Consider the following 12,364-nt stretch of genomic DNA (forward strand, 5'->3'; position numbering starts at 1 on the left):
TAGATAGAGGAGACTAGAAGAGAGGTAATATTCTTCCACGTATTTTTATTGAACAGATAAATACAAACCATTCCCTTTCCGAATTTATGTTTCTGTCCTTAACCAAACTAAGACTAACGTTAGCTTAATCACCTTTTTTAACTCATCCTTAAACACACTTGATTCAAACAAAAGCAAAATAAAACTCACCAAAATCATTTTGGTTAGTCTTATAAGTTGGTGAGTAAGTTAGTTAACTGTTCAACAATTACCACCTCTGGTTTGATTGAAATGAACCATTAATTCACAGAGTTAATTCTCCGCTCTCTCTCTGCTGTTGTGGGTACGACACGGGTTGTCTGTTTACATTTGGTCCTGTAACGTTATTCCGACTACTTGCAGTCAGCTCAGCTGCATGTCGCACCAGACTGACCTCTGGTGGCACGTGATGCACACTACATGTAAAACATTCTCATTCCAGCCTCTTCAGTATGAGGTTAATAAGGAGATGACAGCTGTATTTTTGACAGTATTGAAAATCATACTGTTAAAATTTCTAAATATCGTGATATACTGTGATACCGCCCAAGTCTACTTGATGCATGTCTATTAAAAATCCTAGTAGTGTATAATAAAGCAGGAGTAACTCATCACTACGTTGCATGTGCATCATGTCTTTGGTGTTTAATGCATGCTCTCCACTGCTTTACCCACCACACTTAGATGTTTCACTGATATAGTGTCAACAAAATGGACAAGTTCTCCTCTTCAGTTTTCAGTCCCTTCCCCCCGGGAAATGTCAGTTTAACAATGCAGAATACCTTTTGTAACTACAATAGAAGATAATATTACATATTCAAAGACAAGTTGAGCAGACAGAGAGACAGACAGTGTGAGAGAGACAACAATATCCAATGAAAAGAAGGATTAAAAAAAAAGGAGTTTTCCTGCCCCAGGCAAGTTATACGTGTGAACCCTCTATTATGCTCAGTCTCTTGCATGTGCTTGTTTGCACTTGCCCCGATGTTCTTTAGAGGTGCATTGATGACTGGTAAATGCACCTTTACAGCTTCTGTAAAAGTTTACAATATTCATAAATTCTTGTTATATTTACTGTTCATTTAGGTTTGCACGAGAGGCATATGCAGATACATTTTATTAGCACATTTTATTAGCATTACAGGCAAAGCAAAGAACAGAAACTTGAGACACCTGTGCTACCAATGGTTTCATTGCCTCTGGGTCGTAATATGAGCTTCCATATAAATGTTTTCACCGTATGGCAAGTCAAAGGGAGTATGGCTTGGCAGACTTTCAGAGTAATTCAAATGGGATGGACTTATTTCATAAAGAGAGACACAGTTCTTTTCTTAGCTCAACCGACACGATGTACAGTCGTCTGTCAGAACCTTTCTGGCATTAATTCTGTCTTTTTTGTGTCCACAATGGGAGCAGGTGTACAAGACTGACAAGAGATCCCCTGCATCACTGCAGGCAGTTCAGAAATCTTCAGCTGACGTTATCTGGGGTGAGGTAAGCCTGGTGGAGGGATTGCCCCTTCAGGAAAGCAAAACTCAAGCAGAAGCAGCTTTTATGAAGACTGAGAAGCTTTCTCTGAGGGAACCAAAAGGATCCGCCATGAGGACCATCTTCACAGAGATACACCTACTCTCAGGGACAGGACCCACCTGTCAATTTATTGAGGTATCATTAGTGTGCCACAGTGTCTTTTTTGAAACTGCCACCAAGAGTCATCAGTGTTAAAAATTGTCAAATCGTACACATAAGGTCTTTAAGTGTAAGGAACAGTGGTGTGATGTCAGAATTGCTGGTTTGAATGTAGCTCATGGTTGTTGCATTATATTGCCTTCTTCTCTTCCTTCCTGTTGATCCACTGTTTATTAAAAAATTCACAGTGCAGTGCCATTAATGCAGTGTAATTACAGAAAACCTCTTCAGTTTATAGGCCTTAAATGGGCTCATAAATTTAAAGTAAGATCCTTTTTTTAAAAATTTGATTATGCTTGGACTACACCAAAACCCATTTAGGGGCCTCAACTTGACTTTTAAGGCTTCAGACTGATGTGTGTCTTTGTTTTAAGGGTAAACCATTGGAGGCTGCTCAAGAGGGTCTGATTACATCCACCAGTGATCTGGACAACCGTCTAAGCAGGCTGGTGTCGAAAGTCTTGAGCTGCAAGAACCAGCCAGCTGAGCTCAACCCAACAGCCATGGCCAAGCAGCTGGAGGAAGTTCAGGTGTGAAAAATAAATGATTTATAGCAGCAGCTTGATTTGTAGATACTGGAGTTGGACAGCTGGTTGGGAAGTAATGCCAAAGTGCCTCCTGAATTGGGCATCTCTAATGCTTATCTGTACCAGCCTGTTCAAAAGGTGGATATTAAAAACAGCTACACATTCGTCAAAATAATTATACAACAGGACCTTACCATTGTAGCTGTTTAAACCACTTTTTAAACCGCATTTTACTTTTGTTCAGTAATAATCAGATAATCTCAATAAACTATGTACTTTGAGTAACTGTGTTTTCTTTCGCTTGCTGAGTACAGGAGTGCAGAGAAACTGCCCAGGCACAGGTGTCATTGCTTTCTCAGCTGAAAGGAGCTGATGCTGAGAACAAGGATGCTTTGGAGCATGTAACGGACCAGTGGACTGCAGCTGTACAGGATGCAGCTGCTGTCATCCAGACTAAAGAGGCCCAACTGCAGCTGGTGACTGATTACTGCAAACAGACCCAAGAAGCTAAGAACACACTGGATAGACTGACAACAGAACTGGCTGCTGTCAGAACGTGAGTGTCGTCTATGGTTCCCTTTTAATTTCTTGTTTTTCTGTTATCATTTATCAGAATCTGAATTATTTTATTTTTATTTTTTAGATACTTCTTACCTCAAAATATATAGATTCAAACACACATTTTCTAAAATTGTGATTTAAATAATGTTTGAGATGACTTTACACTGGAAGAACAACAGTTTTAAAAAGCTATCTAAAACAATATTTTTATATTAATATTGGATGTAATGTAAATCTCATACTTGCATGAGACATATATAAGATTGTAAATGCCAAGCACATGATTTAAAGACTTGACTTTTTCTTTCAGGCCCCCAGAGGAGAGCAGCTCCAAGGAGGCAGAGCGACTGTGCGCCTTACTGAGAAGTACGGAGGAGAACAGAACAGTACTTGGGGAGCTGCTCGTGACCCATACCAAGTTATGCCCCCACCTCAGCTCTTCTGAGCGAGCAACCGCACAGACTGGGCTGAAGAACCTACAAGGGAAGTGGGGCGGCCTAGAATGGGCTGTGGAGAGGTCATTGTATCACACAAATGTCCATGCTCAGGAGACCAGCAGCCTTCTGTCGGCGATATCAGGTCTTCAGGAACAATTGGAGACAACTAGCAAAGACCTTGAAGCCATGTCTCCTTCAGCTACGCAGTGGAATTGCAAGAAGGCACAGCAGCTGATGGTGGCAAACGCTGATGTTAAAGCTGCCCAGCAGAAATACCTTCATTTGCAGCAGCTTTCAGAGGCAGTTCTACGCTTGCGAAGGGAGAGGGATACAACAGAGATACAGCAGGGGCTTCAGAGGATCAAAGACCAAGTTTGCCGTACAGAGGAACTGGTGTCCTCACAAACTCAGAACAGCACCAACCCCATCATGGAGAAAATTATCGTGGTGATGAGGGATGGCTTTGCCTGGGCGAAGCAAACAGAGAGTGACATTGAGGGCAGGAGGAAGAGGGTGGCTCTCCTCCCTGAGGAGGTTCACAGGCAACTCAGAGATCTGAAGAAGCTGCAGTCTGAGGTCATGGCCAAACAGGGCCAACTGGAGTCCCTGGTAGAGGAGGTGACGGAGCTTCTTCCACAGCTGGACCAGGCTGAGGAGGTGCCCATGGTGCGCTCCTCTCTTGAATCCCTTGAAGATCTTTCAAAGTTAACCACTGAGAAGCTAGCCAAGGCTGTGAGAGATATAGAGTCAGGACTGCAGACCAGAGAGAAACTGTCAGAGCAGATTGCTGACCTGGACTCCTGGGTTTTGGCTCATCTGCATAGAGATGCCTCCAGGAGTCCAGACAGTGAGCTCAGGAGCCCGACTGAACTTGATCGTAGAGTACGTCAGATCCAAGAGACCCTGGCTGAGGCTGAGAAGCAGGCCGCTGTCTGTGAGGCTCTTTTAATGAAGAGTAAAGACATTGCCCCTGAACTCAGTATCACAGAGAACTGCCAGCTTTTTGATAAGCTTACAGACCTCCAGAGGGACATCAGAGCCATCAGTAGCTATGAGAAGGCCAACAAAAATGAGCTGGACACACTCACTCAGACTGTAGATTCGAGCAAGAAAAACTTGATCATCATTGAAACAAGCCTGAGGCAGATGTTAGTAGATGTGAATAGACACAAGTTCCCCATCACAAGCGAGTCCCTGCAAGCTTTGGAGCCTTTCAAACACATGATTTTAGAACACAAGTCCCAGCTTGACCTTCTGCAACCGTGGATTCCCCAAGAAAAGTCAAGAGAATTGCACTCAGTCATTTCTGAACTTCTCAGCAAAATGGTCACCCTGGAAATTAAAGCTAGAGGTCACGAGGAGTACCTGAACAAGAGGCAGTGTGTGGAGGACCTCAGGGAGAGTGTTCAGGAGCAGGTCTCTCACACCAAAGATGACAAAAGGGAGCCTGAGGACAGGTGTAAACTCTGTCAGACCCTCCTTGTCCAGCTTCCTCTTATAAAGTATATGTCTGAGGAAGCTGGCTCCAAGCTCCAGATGATCTCTGCTGACCTTTACCCCTCACAGCTGAGCACAGAGCAACAGAGACTGAAACAGAACGAGGAGAGCCTTCATACCTTGGAAATGACGCTCTACAACAACCTCAGTATTATTGAGTGGAGCCTGCAGAAGGAACTGGACCTTAACTCAGAGAAGGCATCCACTCAGGCCTTCCTCCGGAACAGCCAGCAGGAACTCCAGACACTCCCCATGTTGGAACCAAATGAAACAGTAATTGACAACGAATACCAGAGAATTATGTCTTTGAAAAAGACGGTCGAGTCAAGGATAAGAGCACTGGAGGTTCTGGAGCAAAAGAAGGGAAGTAGGAAAGGAAGTGGATCCAAAGATCTGATGGAGTTGAAGAAATCAGTCCTCAGGGAATGTGACTCTCAAATGGCAAGTTGTGATGTTCTTGTTTGTTTCTTTTTTGGTGATTTCCAAATGCTTTTTATGGGTTTGACAAAGACTTTATTGTCGATGGGAACTTTGCCGATTTTCAACCAGCTGTGTCATCACTGTGAGCACCTGAAACTCCCTACTCATCTGCCTCTCTGTCTGACAACTTAGAGTGTCTTACATTATTCTAAGTCAAGTGAAAGTCACTCAACATGTATTCTGCAGGTTATATTTTTAATACTACATCGGGTATTTGCTTAAACAACCCTCCCAGTTTAGAGGGGGTTTGGAAGATAACCTTTACAAATTGTCTATTGTCTTGTGCACTTCCTGCCTCAACTGTGAATCATACTGTACTTAGCAAAGCATTGTGCACACTCTGGAAAACACATTGCCTTGATAATATGGTCCAAATCATCTACAAAACTGGATTGAATACCAAGACTATGATGTTATCTCTGATATAATTAGTGCACAGTTATTAAACAAACCGTGTTTATTATATTTTAGGAGAACATCTCCCAGGCCAAGGAGTCTCTGAGAGGCTACACATGTGCTGTTAGACAAGCAGCACAATTCCTGCGGGACATCGAGTTCTCTCTGCTGCCACCGCAGGGCTCTGCTGGACCTTGCTCTGAACGGCTGGAGGAGACCCAGCAGGCTTTGGTCTCGCTGCAGCAGCAGTTCCAGACCCACGTGGAGAAACTCCAGAGTCAGGTTATCCTGCATCCTTACCTGTGCCCCCAGAAGTTGGAGCAGTTCCAGGAGAACATTCTGAGCCAGCTCCTGGTGAGGATGTCCACTCTCCAGGCAACGGGACACCTACGACTGGAGCGTCTCAGCAGGTAATTGGCTCACAGATTCAACTCTAATTTCTCAATTTATCAGAAAGGTCTTAAAGATGCAAGTGTGTATTTATGTATGTGAAGAAAAAACAAATGTGTTTTATGTCCTGCTGATAACTGCTTTGGTAGCAGCATAGATTTTTTTTTTCTTGGTGTATTTACAAATATATATTTAAAACAAATCCAAGATCAGATTTCTACATGACAGTCTTACACATACTGAGATTTGATAGTATTATTGGTAATAATGATAATAATAATAACCTCCATCCATAGCATATCATATCAGTTTTGCACTTTTCAAAGACTAATATGTGTTTTATCGCCCACAAATTGGGCCACAGAACACATATTACCTGGAAGAGGCTGCAAACCCTACAGAAGACATTAAACTATGCAGTCATTTTGTGTGTTTGAAAGTCTTTGTGCGTGTGAACAGGAAATATCTTCTTCTTATTGAATATATATTTTTTAAATTCTGTCTTTCAGTTGTGCAGAACATCACAGAAAATACACTAAGTACCAAGATGAAATTATCCAGAGTGTGAAGAGCGCAGAGAACAGCCTGTCACAGTTCATCTGTCAAAAGGTCACTTGTCTCGCCGACTGCACCGACCAGCAAGCCAAGCTCGGAGTACGTATGAGACTTGTCCTCTCCGAAGGTTCACTGCTCCAGTGACCCATATTTTTCATGACTTTGTTGTGTTTTAAAGTGAAAGTACTGTCAAAAAGGATTAAAAACTAGACCTAGATAATGTTTTTAATCTTTTTCCTTTTCAGTTTTAACCTCATATGAAAATTGATGGATCTCTGTTGTTCCTTGCCACTTTAAAAAACAAAAAACAAATTCTCATTAACTCTACCTCTCATGCAGGTTCTGTCCGAGGAGGTGGAGTCCCTGCAGAGGCATCTACAGGAGCTGAAAGAGTGGTGCCCAGAGCAGAGCTGTCGTGGAGGGAGGGAGGCCATCGTGGCTGCTCTCTGGAAACGTGTAGCAAGGCTACGTCGCTGCACACGAGAGCTGACAACTCGTAATAAGCAGAGCATCGCAGAATGGAGCGAAATCACCAACAGTGTAAGTTTTTTTGTTTTGTTATGAGCAGCAGCTGAATGATGAAAATAAGAGCAGTGTGTTGTTTTATGAGGAAACTGCTTAAGCTCTAGAGTACACAACCACATTAAATAATGACTTAGCCATGCCTTTCCATACAGACATTGTAAATGGACATTTCTCCAGTCAAAACATTTAAAGTCCCCAGTTAAATCAAACTGAAAGAACATTTAATTGCACAATTTTATCTTGCTAATAGAACTACATCTTCATTATACTTTGCTTTATTTGCACATACTTTATTTTTATCACAATGAGGTATTATTAAGACTGTGTATGGTCGCTCCTCTCAGGTGGAGAACGCCTCTGCCCTCCTAGATCAGGTGGAGGCAGAGCTCCCTGATGGCTCCTGGGTGAAGGCCTCCACTGAGGACCTTCACGAGCTGTTGCAGTCCTGGGAGCAGTACCAGGACAGACTGGACTGTGAACACAGAGCCCTGTCCGCACTGGAACTGCGCACTGCGCGGCTGCAGGGTGTTCCCGCCCACCTGGAACAAGCTCCTCCTACTCCGCTCTGTCAGCGGCTGCAGGCGATGCAGGGTCGATACAACAGGTAAGATGGAGTTTGATGTGCACTTCATAACTTTATGAAGACTTATGGTAAACATCTAGTCCAGTTTAAAATCCTCTGACTGGTCACTTTTCAGTTATATAGAGGATCATGTGCATCAATAAGTGTAAACTTCCTGCATCACCTGGCTTTAAATCTCATGTAAACAGTCCAACAGTCACTCCTCAGATGCTGACACTTATCTTTCAAACTCTGGCATCCTCTTTTTATTAATGCTATAATAGACCTTGCTCATAATGATTTTCTCTCTTGTAAAATCTAAATTGAGCAGACTTTTTATTTTCAAGGCAAAACAAAAAACTAAATTACCCATAAGCCTGAATGCAATGCTTTAACAAGCAATCAGGGGAAAGTGGGTCGGACATAGACTGCAGTGCCTCTGAGGTTGTGCAGTATTTAAATACATTTAAAGTGACAGTACTTCAGGGCTTGAAGTTCTCCGGCACGGTGCCGGATTTCTGGCGCAGGGATATTCTGGTGCAGGAATATTTTTTTCTCGTGAATATTTTATCATCTTGCCGTAGCAACAGTGATTTAACCAGTCGTTTTAAAGCAAAGCAAAGTGATAGTTCCAACTACCAATGGTGTATCACATTACTCAAGGTAAACAAGGACTTCTAGCCAATCAGAGGCAGAGTAGGGCGGGCCTTAAGTTTTCACAGTCTCTCTCAGACACACCGGACGCAGAACCGAAGCGCAGCGCCCAGCAGCGGAGGCAGTTTTCAGTCGGCGTCCATGTTAACCTATCTGACTGTCCACACAGGCCGGTGAGCAGAGCGGAGCGCCCGCGGAGGCTCACGCACTGCAGGGCTTCAGTTCGGCATCTGGTCTATTTTTCACACGAGCTGTGAGCGCCTCTGTCAAACTGGATAGAGCGGATCATACCAAACAGGAAGTTGGACACAGAAAAGATGAGAGAATCCGGCCAATTTTCAAAATAAAATAAATTTAAAAAATAAAAGCCTGTTTAATTATGATGTTGTTTGTCTGTCTATAAATATTTGTTCAGTTTGGTCTAGACACGAGAGAGATGAAAACAGACAGACACACAAAGAGAGAGAGAGAGAGAGAGAGAGAGAGAGAAATGGCTACAGGTTGGGGGTTGCAATTCACACATACAGAAAGAGAAAGAGGCGGTGTGGTAGAGATAAGTGAGATAATTTGTGAAGCCACCAATGAGTTGTCACTTGCAAATTTGCTCAGTCAGATAGAAGATGCTCCTTGGTGTCAGAGGTCATGAGTTCAAGCTTAAACTGATGTAAAACGTACATTTTAATGCGTTCTTGTTGTCTTCCTATTCTGCCACTTGTTGCTCAGAATTGCCTAAAATTGCCCGGCCCCAACCATTTTGTAGTAGCTGATGACCAAATTTTCCTTTTTTGGTGAACTGTTCATATTTCATTATTAAAAACCTTGAAATTGTTATTCTAGCTCCTTGATGTGATACTTGATTGATACTCTCAAAGTGCACCAGATTAATTCATTTAGACATCAAATGTTCAAAATTTTCTTCCGGGGGGGGGGGGGGCATGCCCCCGGACCCCCCTAGCGCAGAAGGCCCTCTAAAAAAATTTCAGGCACAGGATTTTTTCTTGCTTCAAGCCCTGGTACTTTAACTACCATGAGAATCTGTGCTTTGAACTTAATGGTGGATTTTATGCTCAGTGCAGACTCTGACTTTCATGGATTTAAGGTGAGAGGCTAAAAAACAGTTAATAAATTGCTGAACGTATGTGTTTGTGTGTTTTCACAGTGTGAAGCAGAGGAGCAAGGAGGGTCTGAAGGCAGCCAGGATGGAACTGGAGGACAGAGAAAAGCTCAGAGAGGAGCTGCAGGGCGTTCGAGTCTGGCTGGAGGCCGCAGATGGTGTTCTGTCAGAGATGAAGCAGACCAGCAGCACACAAGAGCTTCAGGTGGGACTTTAGTGATCATCAGGGCTACACCACACCTGCTGTTCGTCTTTTTTGGTCAGTATCCTTTGAGATACTTTTGCCTCCAACATACTGAACAATAAAACAACTGGGCCCAGAGATGTGTTACCATTGCAGACTGTGGAAGTCTATGTAGGATGTACGTTGGAGCTCAAAGGAGTGAGTCTGTGCGTTCAGAGTTCTGTAATTTAGTTATGCTCCTGACCACGGTAAATCCAGAATCCACTGCCTAAGAAGGAATTTTACAAAAAAAGTTTTACATTTAAAAGCTGATGCCAAAAAAACCCTGATGTCCAAGGATGAGTCCCACAGTGTTGTGTTGTCCTCTTCTGATGTCGCATTATCCTCTCTTGATCCACAGACCAACATGAACTGCTCAGCTAGCTAATGGCTGGCAAGCTAAAGTCCACACTACGAAAAGCTGCTAAAGTAGCTAGCTAGATGCTAGCAGGCTAAACCATCCACAGTTCTTCCAGCACAGCACTTTGTCAAAATGGTTTTTACAGTCATTTATAGTCACTGAACAAAAACCCCACACTCTGCAGCTGTCCCGTGCTTACAGTCACTTCTTGTCGGCTCACTATCTAACTGTTGGCTGCTCTTCACCATGCAACCATCTCTCCAGGGTTGCCAGGGCTGACTCTTTTCCTCTTCTTCCCTCCTGCGATTGGCTGACAGCTTAACGAGCAAATCACCATCCATTCAACTTGTACATTGAAATCAATTTTCTTAATTTCTCCAATACCGAGAGCAGAACCGGTAATGTCGGAGTTACTGTACCCATCCCTACAGAGAATCACTTAACAGGACTCACAGAACTTTATTCAGTTTAAGCTACAGTACTAATGCTAGCCCAGTGCAGCAGGATTTTCAGTCCACCATCATTTCATATAAATTGCTTTGTTTTGGCGAGGCTGTTTGACCAATGACTTAAAACATGTCACTTGGTCCCACGGGTAGCTTGTTAGTACCAGCTGTCAGATGTCACGGAGACCTTACGGCTTTGTGCAAATATGGTTTAAAATTAATTTGACTGGTTATATGGAAGCAAGTACTTCATCTCCTTAGACAGAGGACAAAGAGTATTCTAGTAGATAATCATAAGTGACATTATGATGAGACTAACAAGTGTAGAATATAAACTAGTGTCTTGGACAGTGCATTTAATTTAAGGAGCAGACATATATGCTGTCAGAAAAGAAACATTCAGTTTAATTTCAGTTGGTCTTATAAGGAATAAGGAATATATGCTTTTCTTAATAAGCAGGCAGCTCCCAGGGCCCTCTGAAGGACCTCTGGGTGTCTCCAGGTCCCACAGAGGCCATTAATCTAAACAGCACATCACAGTGAGCTCAGAGTTCAAGTGTTTCTCTCCCTGCAGTGGAGTGTAAACAATGAGTCTCTAATGAGAGAGGACAGTTTCATCATTTGAACTAAAAACACAATGATACATTTGTTCTCACTCGAACCAGCATCATAGCGTGTTGCTATTTTTATACATCACACCACATGAAACACACTTGTCTTAACATTCAGTGAGAAATCTCCACTACCACTGAAAATGATGCATTATAAACATTATGACAGTCTAATTAACGTTAATATATGGTGGGTAGACTCAGCATCAGTACAGCTAGTGTGTTTGATTCTCATGTGCACGGCTGATAGCGGGCTTACAAATACTGTTTTGCAAGATTTGCAGAGGTTTTGGTCTCAATATCTACAGTGAGTGTTTAAAATCTGGTGAAAAAAGGATGGAAAACAGTGAATTAATTTGTTAATACAGAAGGCTCCTCAGATCTGCAGATCTAAAGCTTATACAGGTTTTGAATAAATGTAGAGAGGCTGTGTGGTGCAGGTGTCCGGTAAATATGAAACGTCTGAGTTTAACCGTTGGCTTGGCCTCAGGCCCGGACACTGTTTGGTGTTCACTGCTATGAACCCACCAACCCGCAGAATCACTCTGCCCTTTGTCCCGAAACCTGAGCAGAGGCCAACATCTCCCCATCCTCTCCGGCTTTCTCTCCACACACACACACACACACGCACACGCACACATGCACACATGCACACACACACTCCCTTCCCCTTGCAGAGGGTCTGTGTTGATGAAAGACCTGAGCACCCCCTCACCCCATCACTCCCTCTACCCTCACCCCTCCTCTTGTACCAGACACCTTTTGTTCTGTGTTGTAAGTGGATCTTCCAGGTGGCCTTTGTAGCCAAGTCATTCCAGGGACGCGCGCACACACACACAAACACATTGCTACTTATGTACTTGTGAGGACCCTCACTGACATAATACATTCCCTAAACCTAATTGTCACACTTTGCCAAAAAACACATCTTAACCATTACAAAGCTCTTTCACAAAGTGAGGACCAGACAAAATGTCATCAGTTTACAAAATGTCCTCACGTACCTAGAATGTACAGTTTTCTAAAATCATCCCATTATCCCAAAATGTACACACTTTCCTAAAATATCTCCAGTTTCTAAAAATGTAGGCTTTCCTAAAACTTCCCCACTTTCCTGAAAAAAAATACACACTTTCCCAAAATGTCAAGATTTTCCTGAAACATCCACACTTTCCTAAAATTTGCAGACTTTCTCTAAATGTGCAGACTTTCCTTAAACATCCACTTTTTCCTTAAATGTGCAGACTTTTCTAAAACATTCCCACTTTCCTAAAATGTGAAGACTTTATGACAACACCCAGACTGTCCTAAAAAAATA

At 42.9% G+C, this 12,364-nt stretch overlaps 1 protein-coding gene across 1 annotated transcript in view; it reads left to right on the forward strand.

The window, feature by feature from the left end:
* The window catches only part of syne2b (spectrin repeat containing, nuclear envelope 2b), a 220,340-nt gene that overhangs the window by 100,995 nt on the left and 106,981 nt on the right, over window positions 1-12,364 (forward strand). The window contains exons 59-67 of the mRNA XM_078175419.1: window positions 1,435-1,683; window positions 2,082-2,237; window positions 2,549-2,790; window positions 3,106-5,170; window positions 5,681-6,015; window positions 6,505-6,649; window positions 6,890-7,090; window positions 7,420-7,679; window positions 9,451-9,610. Of these exons, the coding sequence (XP_078031545.1) occupies window positions 1,435-1,683; window positions 2,082-2,237; window positions 2,549-2,790; window positions 3,106-5,170; window positions 5,681-6,015; window positions 6,505-6,649; window positions 6,890-7,090; window positions 7,420-7,679; window positions 9,451-9,610 (3,813 nt within the window). The remainder of the gene's footprint in view (window positions 1-1,434; window positions 1,684-2,081; window positions 2,238-2,548; window positions 2,791-3,105; window positions 5,171-5,680; window positions 6,016-6,504; window positions 6,650-6,889; window positions 7,091-7,419; window positions 7,680-9,450; window positions 9,611-12,364) is intronic.

Source organism: Epinephelus lanceolatus, chromosome 15 (assembly GCF_041903045.1).
Source record: "Epinephelus lanceolatus isolate andai-2023 chromosome 15, ASM4190304v1, whole genome shotgun sequence".
In the NCBI taxonomy this organism is placed as follows: domain Eukaryota; kingdom Metazoa; phylum Chordata; class Actinopteri; order Perciformes; family Serranidae; genus Epinephelus; species Epinephelus lanceolatus.